At 43.5% G+C, this 15,496-nt stretch overlaps 1 protein-coding gene across 1 annotated transcript in view; it reads right to left on the reverse strand.

The window, feature by feature from the left end:
- Positions 1-15,496, reverse strand: part of syne2b (spectrin repeat containing, nuclear envelope 2b) — a 96,853-nt gene that overhangs the window by 45,939 nt on the left and 35,418 nt on the right. Inside the window, exons 55-68 of the mRNA XM_076985600.1 lie at positions 10,024-15,393; positions 8,847-9,020; positions 8,433-8,588; positions 8,008-8,279; positions 5,436-7,506; positions 4,920-5,254; positions 4,633-4,777; positions 4,346-4,546; positions 3,857-4,116; positions 3,256-3,415; positions 1,231-1,386; positions 603-743; positions 282-473; positions 1-114 (exon numbers count right to left, since the gene is read on the reverse strand). The exon at positions 1-114 is cut by the window's left edge and continues 24 nt beyond it. Of these exons, the coding sequence (XP_076841715.1) occupies positions 1-114; positions 282-473; positions 603-743; positions 1,231-1,386; positions 3,256-3,415; positions 3,857-4,116; positions 4,346-4,546; positions 4,633-4,777; positions 4,920-5,254; positions 5,436-7,506; positions 8,008-8,279; positions 8,433-8,588; positions 8,847-9,020; positions 10,024-15,393 (9,747 nt within the window). The remainder of the gene's footprint in view (positions 115-281; positions 474-602; positions 744-1,230; positions 1,387-3,255; positions 3,416-3,856; positions 4,117-4,345; positions 4,547-4,632; positions 4,778-4,919; positions 5,255-5,435; positions 7,507-8,007; positions 8,280-8,432; positions 8,589-8,846; positions 9,021-10,023; positions 15,394-15,496) is intronic.

Below are 15,496 nucleotides of genomic sequence, written 5' to 3' on the forward strand. Positions count from 1 at the left end.
CAGGCATCTGGAGTTGGTGTAGATGCATGGTGCTGTCAGCCATGTCTGTGCTTCAGTCATCCAACTCTGAGCTCCTCGCACCATCTCCTGGTGTTCCTGCTGCCATTTGTGTATCTACACACACACACACACACACACACACACACACACGGATCAGAAGATCTCCAGGCAATATAATATATAATAATATATATAAAATATAAAAACTATATTTCATAACAAATGAAGAATACAGAACGAAACTGGGAGATGAATGTTACAAACGTGTGACGCCCTCTGACCTTGTTGAGGAAGGCGGTGCGTTCCTCGGCCTGCTTGGCGAGGCAGACGTGTGTCTGCTGGGTGTGGGCCAGCCTCTCGGCCAGGCCCCGCCTCTCGGCCAGGCCCCGCCCCTCCTCCTCACCAACGTCCTGCAGCTCCACTTCCACACCCGCCAGCTGCGAATGCAGAGTGTCCAGCTCGTCCCACACGCGCTACGGGACACACACACACACGCACCCACACAATCACACACCACGCGGTGCGACACGAACAACAGTGTCAGATTCAAGCCAAACGAGGAGTTCTCTCTGAAACGGGATCTCGGAGAGAGGGAGACGAACCTTCAGGGTTTTCTCGGCTTCTGGAATGTCGGGGCTCCGGTGCTCCAGTCGGTTTTGAACGCTGTCTAGTCCCGTCAGTATCTCCGCCAGTTTAGCACCGAGCCTGTGTACGGGCCCACACCTCTCCACTGCATCCTCCACCTGAGAGAGAGAGGGAGAAAGAGGGAGAGAGGGAGAGAGGGAGAGAGAGGGAGTGAGGGAGTGAGACAGAGAGACAGAGAGAGAGGGAAAGGAGAGATAGAGAAAGACGGTGAGAGAGGAAGAGTGAGAGAGACAGTGAGAGAGGGAGAGAGAGAGAAAGAGAGGGGGGAGGGAGAGAGAGAGAGAGAGAGAGAGACAAGGAAAATGTGCAATTAAAAATTCTTTGTATTTTGCCATGCATTCTCACTTCGTGTTTGTGAAGTCATTAGAAACACAAAGAGGGATGTGGATTCCCTGGTGACCCATTTTCTACAAAATGTAAGGCAGCATGTGGTGGTAAGGCACACAAGCACTCACTCACTCACACACACACACACACACACACACACACACACACACACAAATAAACAGTTAAACAACAAAACACACAGGAGAATGAAATAAAATAATATAAATAAAAGAATAAAAATCCCCATCAACAACATACCTTCTCCTCCACTTCCTGTAGTGAGTGAGAGACTTCCTGTAGTGGGCCCTCTATCTCCACAGGAACGAGGGTGTATATGTCAGAATACTTCATTTTCAAGCCCTCCATGACACGCTGCAGCACAGCCTTCTGGGTACACAGCTCTGCGTGAACCTCCTACAGAGAGAGCAGGGAAATAATTAGTAAATTAGAAAAGAAACTATTCTCATTACACTGGATATTAATGTGAACGCACACTGCTGTTAATTCTCCTAGCCTTTTAGTTTCACACACACAGCTCCGAACCACTGAACTGGACCACATTTATGAGAATATATAGAGACATTTGTGAGAACGTCCACAAAATTAAGTAAAAAGGCAACACCAAAACAAAGCAGCACAATCACCTCCCATGTAGCGTTGTCCACAAATGAATAATTCTCTTCATACAGCAAAAAATAAAAATAAATCCAAAGTCCCTAATCCGCGATAAGATGGTGTGTCTTACCGCAGGAGTGAACAGCAGGGCAGTGAGTGCAGGGAGGGGCTTGTGCTCTTAGCTCCGCCCCCACGGCTCCCGCACCGTTGCTGACAAACCCTCTCAGACTCTGGAGCAAATCACCAGCTCTGTTCACCTTTGGGCCTGGGGCTGCTGGTAACACCCACCTCGCTCTATTCTCATTCTAATGGGACACTGGAGAGCGAGCTGATAATACAGGAGACAGGAGAGGAGCTAAACGCTGCCCGAAACACCGAGGTTAAAATGCAGGATTCCCATGGTGGCTCACCAGTAGGAGAACAGCAACAGACACCAGATGGAAAGCGTGTGTGTGTGTGTGTGTGTGTGTGTGTGTGTGGGTATGCATGCTTTCAAGTGTGTATGAGTATGCATGGCTGATGATTCTCTGCCTTAGGCATTGATTTGGAGGATAGAGGTGTGTGTGTGTGTGTGTGTGTGTGTGTGTGTGTTTATGTGGGAAGTTTGTAAGCCTCATAGAGGCTTTTGAGTGTTTGTACATACACGACTGAAACTGTGAGGACCTGTTAGCGTAATGTCTGTTAGCGCTGGAAGCAAATAAGATCTGTAGTCAACATTATGACATTGAACCCTCTAATACCTGTCTGAAAGAGACTACACAATAGGAGGAAGCTGAGTGTGTGTGTGTGTGTGTGTGTGTGTGTGTGTGTGTGTGTGTGTGTGTGTGTGTGTGTGTGTGTGTGTGTGTGTGTGGGTGTGTATGCGTAGGTGGCCGTTTTTGAGAGAAAAGAACCAAACGATATGGGGCAAATACAGGTCAAACGATACATTGAAAGAGAGAAGAGAGAGAGAGAGAGAGAGAGAGAGAGAGTGAGAGAGAGAGAGAGAGAGAGAGAGAGAAAGGGATTCATTGATATAAACTGGGTATTACAAAAGAATCAGATTGTTGGAATTGTTTCAGTGTGCACATGGCAGAACAGATGAAAGAGAGAAGTGTGATGGCAAGAGAATGAAAAGAGAGCAACTGTGCTGGCCATAAAGAATCGTCACTACTGCCACACAGGCAGAAAGTGTGAGCCCAGATTTGGCATGCTGCCCGGGACTCAGAATAACGGCTGCTCGAGAGCGATTCCTTTTGTCTGAGCATGCTCTATTCAGACCTTACTGTACCGCACACAAAGACGGCCATTAACGTGTCTTTTAAACAGAGAAACACAAAACCAACTGCGACACAGAACATCTGCACATCTTGCTTCTCTTCTCTTCAAGCTCAACCTTGAGTGACACAGCAAAGCACAGAGGTTTGGAGGTTATGTTATGCTAACATTCATGTTATGAAAACTTGTGTTACACTTCATTCCTGTTTGGTGAAGATGGTGGAGATGACTATTAGTTCTGAAGGTCTGCAATGTGTGCAACGATTCACAAGACGTTTCCGTCTGGGAACAAACGTTCACTCTGAGTTGGATAAGTCGAGTTTGGTCAAACACAATAAGCCTTTTCTCACAATTAACCACAGTCTAGTTTGTTGATGTAGTGCCTCAGGTCTTGGGTGGGCGGTGACCCACCTGAAGCTGTTTGGTGCTGGGTGCGTGCTCCAACGCTGACAGGAGGCTGACTGCAGCGATGAGCCATTCCCTGATACCCTGCAGCTCCTCACGAACCTTCTCCCTGTCCTCCACCTCCGCCCGCACCACCTTACAAGCCTGGCTACTCCGTTCCTTCAGGCTTTGGGACACAGAGGTCAAAGGTGATGTAAAAACACATGGAAGGACTTCCTTTAACATGTTGGACGACTATTAACTTAATGTCTGCATAACTTATCGTGCATGTACTCTCTGCATTCACATGAATGTGTTTGTTTGCTCTCTCTGGAGTGGAGTACAGCTGACCCACTCTCCCAACAAGCCCACAGAGGTGAAAAATTACTTGACATGATCGGACATAGACAGGAAATTCCACAGTAAACATCGCAGTAAACAAGTGAAGACAGGCTATAAACAATAAGAATGACTTATTATAATGCTAATGCTGGGAACCATGAGAACTAACTAGAAATAGAACTTCATTAGATCTACAAACAATTTAAATGGGAAGTTAAGCCAAACACAAGAAAAACAATTATCTGTATTGCAAACAACTGGCAATCAGCCTCCGTTAACCTCTGACCTGCGGTAGCTCTCTTGCATGGTTTGCAGCTGCTGGCACAGTGGAATGGGCGGGGCTTGCTCCTCATGGGCGGGGACTCCCAGTAGCCTGGCGACTCGAAGTTCCAGTGCAGAGAGGGCTCGATGCTGGCAGTCCAGTTTGTCCTGGTAGTGTGTCCAAAACCGTAGCAGCTCATGTAGCTCCTCCCCACTGGCTTTCTCTCCGCCCTCCTTGGGCAGCTCAGCCATCACCTGGTCTAGCACTACTGAAGCCTGCTCCATCTGTCAAACAGGGGCCAAATGACAAATTCAGAGGTTTTTACAAAGGCAAAAACAAGAGGTTTTTGCCAAATTTGTTGCACTGTCTATGTCAGGAACTGAATTGACAGTCCCGAGACAGCCCAGTCCTATTACTTCCTGTTGAAGTTCACTGTCCTTCATCTTCTCTGCTGAACATCTATTTGATGTCATTATCGAGTGTATCTTGAGATCATGGCGTGACATGACTTACACTCTTTGTAATGCTTATCCATTCCTCTCCTTTCTGCTCCAGGTGTGCGTTCAGATCTTTTCCGCATCGCTGCAGTCTGTTCACCTGCCCCCAGAGGGCGCTCACAGCATCTTCACGGTTGGCCCGGCAACCTAGCACTGGACACCACTCTTGGAGTACTTCCAGCTGTCCGGGCAGTTTGTCTACGTCCTCAACCAGAGACTCCACAAAGACAACTTACTCATTAACACCAAAAATATATACAAGTTTGTACCACAAACAGGTAGTGCAGTTTTTACCCCTCTTACCTTGAGTTTCTCCAGCTGCTCAAGACAATCCTTCTGAGATGTGATTTTCTTAGAAATGCAGTCAGCAAGAATTGTTTCCAAGTCCCTCACTTGTTGGCATAACTGTTCATAACACGTGCGAGTGGCTTTCTGGCAATTAACACACCTGAAGGAGGATTATATATAGGTAAGTCAAGAAAATAGTAAGTCTAAATTGCTCATGAATAAATTGTAAATTGTTTACATTCAAACCCAGGATAATCTGTGGTGTTGAACTGCAGCACAAAACACTCATGCTGTATATGTACCTCAGTAAAGCCTCTAGCCTGACTTGGGCCTGGGCTTTAAGTGTGGACACTCGGACAAGGAGAAGACTTAGAGCTTCAGCATGGAGGTGTTCAATCCTCTGCTTGGAGAAACAAAGATGGAAAGGGGCGAAGGTCTGAAGCTGGTTGACGTGAGTTTGGAAGTCGGAGTCTAGCACTGACAGGACCTGTTGCATGTCCTTCAGCTGTTCTGAGCAGCTTCTGGCTGAGCACAGGGATGGAAGGAGAACTGTCGCAGCTTTCTGGAGGAACTGGATGGTATTGGTGACCTCAGTAGAATAGTTTTTCAATAGCTCTTTGGCGCTTGATAGTTTTACCTAGAAATGGGAAGAGCATGTAAAATTAATTAAACTGCATGCAAAATGTATCCATCAATATTTATTTTGCAGCAAATAAAAAATAATTGAACAGAATAGAATTTATGTAGAGATTACAAGAGATTAGTGTAATGAGAGATTAGTGTTTAGTCTTGTATGGAACTTTGGACTAAACACTTACCATTCTTTGGTCGCAGTTGTCTACGACAGTCTTTGCCAGTTTTGTAAGAAACGGTGACCTTTGTGAACTCTGCTCGTGTTGTCGACCTTTTTTGCATTGCAGAACATTTAGAACTCGCATTCTAGCTTCAACAGTCGTCCTGAGATTAATACACTTCCGGATTTCTTTTTCAATATCTTGCTGTGTGGGCTCCACCTCGCACGCCTTCTCCAGAACCCGAATAGCCTCACCCAGGAAATCTTGCACTACCCTTTGCTCTGAAGGATAATGCAGTCCTTGTAGAATTTCCCATTCCACAATAAGAAGGTTATTTTTGACAGACAACTCCCAAGTGTTAAGATTATCAAGGTTTTGTCTGAGTCTTTGCTGTTCAGCAGTCAGCTGCGTTGGATAAAGATCTGGTGAGATGTTCTCCAGCTCATCTGATGTCTCCTTACACAGACGCTTGATGAGAGGAATGTGGGCAAGCAGGGCCTGACAGGTTTTATAGCGTTCCTCTTTGTCGATACTTTCATCTTTGGTGTGTGGTACTTGGGCCTCTACGTTTTCTCTGAGATCTTCCACACATTGTCTGAGGCTTAGAAACTTCTCATGGTTTTGGGATTTAATATACAAAGTCTTAATTGCAATGTGCAGCTCAGAGATCACACATAGCAGCTCTTTCCTCTTGGCTTCTGCACAAGGACTTACTTGCTCCACCTGGCACTTGTGTTCAATAATCATGTGCTTGAAGGGCTCCACAGAAGACAGTGAGTCCTTAGTAATGGGAAACCTGCGACCCCTCACATCTACCATTATTTGCCTCAACCCTTCCTCCAAAGAACATACCTTCCTCTGAGAGGAGTTTTGACTTTCTAAGAGATCTGTTATCTCTTGAATACGACACTTTTCATAGCCGACAACTTCCTTTATGTCTTCCTGAAGCTTGGTGAGTTTCTCATTTAGCCAGCTATTATCCAAAAGGCTGAGTTCTGAGGCAATGTCTTTACTATTCATTATCAAAGCCTCTGTGACTGCTGATTGTTTTTCTGCCTCAACAAGGGTGTCTTGACTCTGCCTTAACCTTCGATCAAGATCTTCTGCATTCAGGCTTTGGTAATCTTCTCTCCGCAGAGCCTCTCTCTGGAGATGCCCCAGTACCCAGGAATCCACATCTGCTATCTGTTCCGATATCTTCTCTCGAGCCTGAAGACTTGATTCCATCTGTCCAATGGCAGTGGTTAGTTTTTCTGCTGTAGACTGGGACAAACCCTCCAAGGTTTCCAGAAATGACATGACCATTGGAACATCAGATTTCTCAAGTTCTGGGATAAACTCCGTTACTTCCTCTGTTAGGGCCTCCAACTGCATCTGCTTAGAGTTAATTTCTGATTGCAGCTTTTTTAGGTCCTTGATCTGCTGATGAACAACTTCTGGAAGAAGTGACACCTTCCTTTGCTTGCCTTGAATGTCATACTCTGTCTGCCTACCCCAAGCTAGGGCATCTTTTATCACTGTGACAATTTTGTCCAAGGTTGGGTTGCTGCTTTTTGGGAATGAAGACGTCAACTGCTCATCGATTAGTTCTAGCTGATCTTTGATACACCACAAGCCTTGCTCTATGCTGAATGACTCTGTCTTGAAGTTCAACCCTTGAGAGAGAGCACGAGAGTTCTGCTGAAGGTAGAAATACCATTGCTGTGCAGCTGTCAGGTCAGCACTGAACCCAATCATCTCTTGAGCCCTCTTACTATGCCAAACAGCAGGTGATATCCACAGTGGTCCTAAGATCTTCTGGAGGTGGTCCAGATGGTCCTTTAAGTCACCGATGTCTTGCAGAAGGTCGAAACTCTCTTTTGTATAAACACTCACATTGTGTAATCTCTTTTCAGTAGATCTCTCCAGTGCCCTCCATTGACTCTGTATGATTCTCTGCTGGTCCAGTGCTGCTGCTCTCTCAGGCTGGCTGAGGTGGGGGGATAGTTGGGAATACGTCTGAATAAGCTCTCCCAAAACAGTCCGCTCCTGCTCCATTGTCCTTAGGAAGGAGCGAAGTCTCTGCTCCTCAACAAAGCTGCTTTCAACTGGAGATCTTCAGGTACACAAAGCAAAGAAAAATAAGGACAGTATTGAATTCAGTAGTCTGAGAACCTCACTAATTATACAGCATAATTGTGGAACGGAATGTTTATTTATATGTTTATTATGTACTTGCAGTTTGAAAAGCACCAGATTCCCACATGAAGATTATCCCTGACCCTTGACTAAAATTACATTACAGTTCAGTTTTCATTTATACTTAATTCTTGTCCAGACAACCAACTCGAAAAGCTTGAATGCGTAGGTGATGACATCCTTGGACTGGTCATCATGTGGGATTGTAAAACACTTTGATTTATAATATATGTATTCACAGCGGGTACAGCACACCTGTTATAATTCATGCCTTGTACAAATATTTTAAAACAACTTAACCTATTCACAGACCTGAAATTAACCCCATTACAAGCACCACCTGACTTTAAAATAAGGTCACATGAAGTGTTAAGAACTACGTTAATCCTTTATCAGAAAATCAATCCTGATTACTTACGTCCTCAAAGATTCCAGCTCAGCTGCCAGTTTTTCAAGGGTAGCTTTGACCTTCTGTGTCTGCCTGTTGTAATCAATTACCAGCTGCAACTGTGCCTCTTTGGAATGTACAGTTCCTGTCGCATCCCATAATGCCGCTGTCCACTGGCAACTCAGACGCTGCATCTCCTCAGGGTCATAACATGAAGCACTGGCAACAACGCTAATGTCGCCGTTAGCATGATCTTGCTTTAGCACTGAAGACACTTGTTTCTGAGCAATCTGTCTACAACACTGACACATAAAATGACAAAAAAAAGGTTAGAACAGGCTGTTGAAAGATAATTAAAAAGCGACCATGTAAATTTGGTAAACTATATATACAGAATTGTCAGTTTTTCATCTTGTTTCATCTAGATTCTAGATATCCCTTTCCTGCCAACCCACCTCCGCATCTTCTACTTGCTTGGCCATGTCTGTAGGGTTGAGGATCGCTGGGAGGTTGCGACAGCCAAGTATTCGGAACAACAGCCTATTTAACTGGGCCTCAATATCTATGACGGACATGTCCAGAATATCCACTGTGTCCTCATGAGGCCTGGTCTATAGTAATTAAAACAAGAGAGTGGGCAAAGTATTGTAGTGATTCTGCAGAATGGTGATGAAATGACCATGATTTCTATGATCATGATGGTTTCTATGATTCATTTAGTTTAGTTATATTCTTCTGAAATGTACAATATATTTAAAAAAGTAGAAATTCTATATATAACCACTAAAAAAATGAAAGTGTTATGGTTATTTTCATTGATTCATTGAATGGATAATCATAGTTTTATGTATTTTTATTATTAATACTACCTCCATTAGCAGGCTATTTGGTCCAATCCTGGACATCGTTTTAATCTCAGTGAAGATACCTCCCATTGTGGGACCAAGTGCTTCTTCCTCTTCTGTAATTTGTGACTGACTGCCAATACTGCTGACGACAGAAACACTCTGAGCAGCAGCCTCTGACTGGTCTATATCTTGTGTCTATGATTAAAAACCAAACACCAAATCAATTAACTTCAGTAATGTCTGACACTGGAAGTGGCACACAGAACAAAAAACATTAGCAAAAAAACAAAAATTCACTGTAATGCCAAGAATTTTAATAGCGCAGATTGATGCTAAGGCAGGCAAACATGAGGGCTAAAACAGAAATGTGAGACACACAGGTGCTTCCTAGAACATACTGCTCCAAGGAGATTTTAATTACAGACAACATTATTTCATTGCTCTGAGAATGTGTCATTATAACAAACAGTATGTCATGTGGTCTATTTTTTACCATAGGTCAATAATACCTATTTGTGCAGGGCTGGATATTCTGATATTATATCTGCTATCATGGTATTATGATTGTCTTTAGCCATGCAAAAAGTGAAAAAGAAAGTGGTTTTGTGACCTATGGTAAACTTTTAACCAGTGTAAGTTAAACAAGTAAACCATGCAGTATTGGTAATATTCCTGTTATTTCTAGTTTAGACTAAAAAGTAAAGAGCTATTCTAGAATGTCATGATTATGATGAGAGCCTACAGGTTATTTCTTTTACTTTTTTCTGTAAAATGTTAAGTATATAGGAAATATTTGAATATTCTACAAAGACACATCTTGGGAACTAGCCAAATGAAATATAGTTACAACTGAAGTATATTCTAGAGGTGGTTTAATGTAGGTTTCTTCAGAAATAGTTATATTGAGAATATAATGGAAGAACCGTATTGTGAGTAATGTGATGATACTGCAGTAACATGACCTGAGTTCAGCCATTATTGTTTTCTCTGAATATCTTATATATTAATATTTTCTTATATCTGCAGTATTTATGCTGTGTATTGTTAACTTTGCTGGAATTTACTTTAAACTTTGTGACTTTCACAAAGTCTTGACGAGTAAATTGGTTCACGTCATCTGTAGCATAAGACTCAATGAAGATAAAAGACATAGCACCATGCAAAAACCACAGCTCCATACCACACATCTGCTAATTACCTGAGCCAAACTGATGTTTTCAACCTGGCTCCTGTCCTCTTTTGCTTCACTTATTTGTTGGACCTCAACTTTCTCGTTTTCTTCATGCCTGGTTGGTGGAGATGTTCTTATTGGTGGCTCTTCTAACTGAACTAAAACTATTTCAGTTTTGTCTTTGTTTTCTGTATTTGGTGGAGCAGATTTAGGCAGAGTCTCTTCAAGCTCAGAGTTAAAAGTCTCAGATAGTTTCTCAGTCTCTGATTCACTCTCATTCTGTCTCAATGGTGGAGTTGATTTAACCACAGTTTCTTGAAACTGAACTATAGGAATTGTTTCACTTCCAATTTTGCCATTTTTCTTTGTTGGAGAAGAAGTGGGTTGTGCAAGTACCTTCTCCATTTCCTCTGACTTGGACATGAGAGAAATTATTTCAGCTTCAGCTTGACTTGCTTTTTGCCTCACAAGTGGAGTTGGTTCTACGAGAGAGTCCTCAACACTCATCTCACTAGGTGTCTTCTCCAAATCAGTGCTTCTAGCTATTTTGATATCAATTTCTGTGGATAGAGTGTCACTGACATCTATGCTATGTCTTCTTCTTGTTGGTGGTGTTGGTTTCACAAAAGTCTCCTCTATTTTGGGGGTTTCAGAAACCACTGAAATTATATCATTTTCAGCTTGACTTTGTTTTTGCCTCACTGGTGGGTTTGGTTTTATAATAATCTCCTCAACAGCACCTTTTTGTGTTGGTGTGTCCTCTAAATCAGTGCTTTCAGAAATTCTGCTAGCCATGTCAATGGACACAATATCACTCACATTTCTGCTATCTCTCTTTCTTGTTGGCGCAGTCGGTTTCACCAAAGTCTCTTCTGTTTCTTGTGATTCAGAAACCCCTGACATGTTGTCACTTTCAGCTTGAGTAGTTTTTCTTCTCACTGGTGGGGTTGGTTTTACAAGAGGTTCCTCAACAGCTGTCTCTTGTGTTAATGTCTCTTCCAATTCTGAAATGTCTGTGATTCTGTTTGCCATTTCACTAGTATTTCTACCATTTTTCCGTCTTGTTGGAGGAGTTGGTTTCACCAAAGTCTCCTCTATTTGGAAGGTCTCAGGAACCACTGAAATTATATCACTTTCAGCTCGAGTTAGTTTTCGTCTCACTGGTGGGGTTGGTTTCACAAGAAGCCTCTCAACATTTTCTTCTTGTGTTACTGTTTTCTCCAATTCAGCGCTTTCTGAAATTTTGGTCGCTTTCACCAAATTCTCCTCCATTTCTTGTGGTTCAGAGACCCCTGAAATTAAGTCACTTTCAGGTTGACTTGGTTTTCTTCTCACTGGTGGGGTTGGTTTCACAGGAGATTCCACTACTGTTTCTTGTATCAGTTTTGTCTCCAAATCAGAGCTACCAGTTACTCTGGTAGGCATTTCAGATGATTCATGGTGCCTCACATTTGTAGGTGATGGTGTCAGCACAGTCTCCTCTACGTTTTGGGCTTCGTAAACCACAGCCATTGTATCACTTTCAGTTCGACTTGCTTTTTGGCTTACTGATGGTGTCAGTAGAAGCTCCTCAATAGCTTTGTCATTGGTCTTCTCCAACACAATGCTGGGAGAAATCCTATCTTCTTCATCTGTATGTCTTTTAGTTGGCGGTGTTGGTTGCATCTCAGTATCAAGTGAATATCTTCTAACCTCTCCACTCTCTTTATGTCTTCTTGTTGGTGGAGTTGGTTGATAATCAAGATTGAGTGATAACCTTTTATCTTCTACCTTGTCTTTACGCCGTCTGTTTGGTGGAGTTGGTAGAATCACTGCATGAGGCACCTGGACTTCAGTGTTCAGTAAAATCTTATCATCAGCTTGAATATTAAAATCACCTGACTGGACCTCTGAGCTGAGTGACAAACTATCGGCTTCCTTCCTACGTCTAGCTGGAGGGGTTGGTTTAGCCTCAGCCTCCACTGTAGCTACAACTAAGTCTTGATCAAAATCTTTTTCACCTTTTTCAAGGGCTGCACCTTCCTCTTCTGCTTTGTCACGTTTACATCTGGTAGCATTTTGTTGTACCATGTTTGCACCTTCAGCTGATTCTTGGCATGTCTCTAGACCCTCTCGTTGGTCCAGAATTTCTGTGGAGTCGGTATCCACAGTCCAGTGATCCAGAGTAAATGGTTTTGTCATTGTTTGAGCTTCCTGTGGGCCAGTGTCTGTAGCCCAGCTTCCTTCTTTCTCAGCAAAAGCAACACCTGGTTCATTGTCTCCAGTCAAAGTTCTTGTAGGAGTAGATTCAATGTTTTTAGTTTCAGTTGTCTGTACAGAGAGTGTAGGACTCCGTGAATGTCTGTTGATGTCTCTCTCACTGCCATGCAGCTGACTTGGTTTACTGGATACGGTCATGTTGACTAAACCAACGTCCTGTTTGTGCAGATCGATGTGACTGTCATTTGAAAGTTCTCTTCCTACATCCGATTCAATTGGAATGACATTATCTAACTTTTCCAGTGGTTGAGACAATGTTGTGTCATAGCCATTGGCTGCAGCTGTAACAATTCTTGCAGTGTCATGGTCAGATGAGCCCACGATTTCAGCACTATGGATGTGTACTGTGTCAATATCAAGAATTATTGTAGCAACTTTCTTTTTTGACACTTCATTGTTCTCTTCCTCTTCGTTCAGTTCTTTGGAATCAGGTATATAAGGTACCTTTCCAGGTACATCGTCAGTTGTGCTGTCTATCTTGTTGCTGTTAGAATCTGTTACCTTGAAATCAGCTTCTAAGGCAGGAGTGTCAGGACACAGCGTGCTCTCCTCACTCTCGGTTGGTGGACTCTCAGATCCCAGGATCTCCATTTTCAACTCTTCCACAAATGTCTCATCATCTTTGAGTTTTTCACACCAGGGTTCTTGCATCCTTTCATCTCCTCTTTGCTCCCTGTCAGTCTTGTCAAGCCTCCAGTCACTCTCTTTTTCAGCTGTTGCTGGGCAACTTATAGGAACAGCAGATTCTGTGACTTCTCTCACAAGTTCATATGGCAAAGTCAAACCAGCAGTTTCAAGTTCACTTTGACGATCATCCACTTCTACTGCTGCGAGTTCTGCTGTGGGTGAGTCTGTCTTTCCTGAAATCTCTTCTTTGAGCACCTTGGGAATCTCCTTGTGCAAAGTTTCAGAGGTCTGGATCATTTCCCAATGCTCCTTGTTTTCTTCAGTATGCAAGGTTGTAGACACAGGAGTGTGTGCTGGAAATGAACACTCCACTAATTCTTCAGACTCTTTTTCTGTCCTGGTTTGCTCAGAAGCTATTTTCTCTGCAACATATTCCAATCCAAGAGCAATTGCATGGATTGTACTTTTGTCAGTCTCTGTTCTTAGACTTTCAGATTCATTGACCTCCTTGGGTGTCTTTTCTACCAATGTCTGAAAGTAAAGTAATTCTTCAGGCTGCATCTTTTCCCCTCCCTTTTGCTCTTTCTCAGTCCACGTGCCCTGCGTGTCATCTGTTGCAGAGCTACTTTCAAGAATGGTGGACTCACTGACATTTGTTTCCAATTTAGAGGTCATAGTCAGTGTAATGTTTGGCCGGTCTGCTGTTTTCACTTTTGTCTGATAATCATCTGTGAATGTTTCCAGGAGCTGTTCTGCTGGAGCAAACTTTGCCAAACTGTCTTCAGCAGCAGTAAGAGAAATCTGTCCGTACTCACTATTAGAAGGCTGAACAATAGTCTTTTCGTCATTCCCCTTACTGTCCATGTCCATCGCCGTAGAGACAGAGGTGGTTGCTGCAGATATGATGGTAACTGCTGTAGAGCTGCTGGTGGTTGTTCTGAGAACACATTCCACCTCCATTCCGCTTTCTTCTTCAGCCATCTTGTTTGTGGCAGAAATGACTGTGACAGGTTCTAATTCAGGTGTATCAACACATGTCATAGACTCCTCAAGTCCTGGTTTTGGGGTCTCCACTGGGGTCTCAAAGGCATCTAATTCAGGTGTGTCAACACAGGTCATACTCTCCTCAGGTCCTGGTTTTGGGGTCTTGTCTGGGGTCTCAAGGTCATGTAATTCGGGTGTGTCAACACAGGTCATACTCTCCTCAGGTCCTGGTTTTGGGGTCTTGTCTGGGGTCTCAAGGTCATGTAATTCAGGTGTGTCAACACATGTCATACTCTCCTCAGGTTGTGGATTTGGGGTCTCTTCTGGGGTCTCAATGTCATGTTCTTCAGGTGTGTCAACACAGGCCATACTCTCCTTGGGTCCTGGAGTTGGTATCTCCTCTGGGGTCTCAAAGGCATGTAATTCAGGTCTGTCAACACAGGTCATGCTCTCATCAGGCCATAGTTTCAGGGTCTTGTCTGGGGTCTCAAGGTCGTGTAATTCAGGTGTGTCAACAAATGTCATGCTCTCTTCTGGGGTCTCAAATGCATCTAATTCAGTTGTGTCAACACAGATCATACTCTCCTCAGGTCCTGGTTTTGGGGTCTTGTCTGGGGTCTCAAGGTCATGTAATTCAGGTGTGTCAACACATGTCATGCTCTCTTCTGGGGTCTCAAATGCATCTAATTCAGTTGTGTCAACACAGATCATACTCTCCTCAGGTCCTGGTTTTGGGGTGTCCTCTGAGGTCTCAAGGTCATGTACTTCAGGTGTGTCAACACAGGCCATACTTCCCTTGGGTCCGGGTGTTGGTATCACCTCTGAAGTCCTAAAGTCATGTAATTCAGGTATGTCAACACAGGTCATACTTTCTTCAGGTCCTGGTTTTGGGGTCTCATCTGGGGTCTCAAGGTCATGTAATTCAGGTGTGTCAACACAGGTCATACTCTCTTCAGGTCCTGGTTTTGGGGTCTCATCTGGGATCTCAAGGTCATGTAATTCATGTGTGTCAACACAGGTCAAACTCTCCTCAGGTCCTGGTTTGAGGATCTTTTCTGGGATCTCAAGGTCATGTAATTCTTTTGACATGGCTGGCTGTGTTTTTTGCTTTTTGTTCTGCTCACTCATGGCCTCCACATTACTGCACTCACACTCATCTTCACCCATTATAGGGACATTTACAGGAATGGCAGATACATTTACCCTAGATTCTTGCTTTGGTGTAAAAGCCAAACCCAAAGAAGGCACATCATCGTTTACGAGTTTGGCCTGGACAGCATCTATGGCTAATGTTTCCAGTGGCTGTTCAACAGCGGGAGACTCTACCTGTGACAGAGTCTCTTTAGTAACTGATATGCAAATCTCTCTGAGCACAGGTTCAAAAGGCTGGACCACAGAGGTGATATCAGGTTCCTTAGTTTCATGACCAGCTGTGATTGTTGGAGCTAAGCTGAGATGTTTCTGATTGGACCAGTCATGTTCAGCCATTGTTGCAGTTAGTGGTGAGCTGAGCACGTCAGTGGAAACCTGACATGAAGGCAAAACATTCAGTGCAAAGACAAAAATTACTTTAAAGACAATTATTAAAACCATGTGACAATCCTGATCTTCTAGAAAAGCTTGAAAATAG

Source organism: Brachyhypopomus gauderio, unplaced genomic scaffold (genome assembly GCF_052324685.1).
Source record: "Brachyhypopomus gauderio isolate BG-103 unplaced genomic scaffold, BGAUD_0.2 sc43, whole genome shotgun sequence".
NCBI lineage: Eukaryota > Metazoa > Chordata > Actinopteri > Gymnotiformes > Hypopomidae > Brachyhypopomus > Brachyhypopomus gauderio.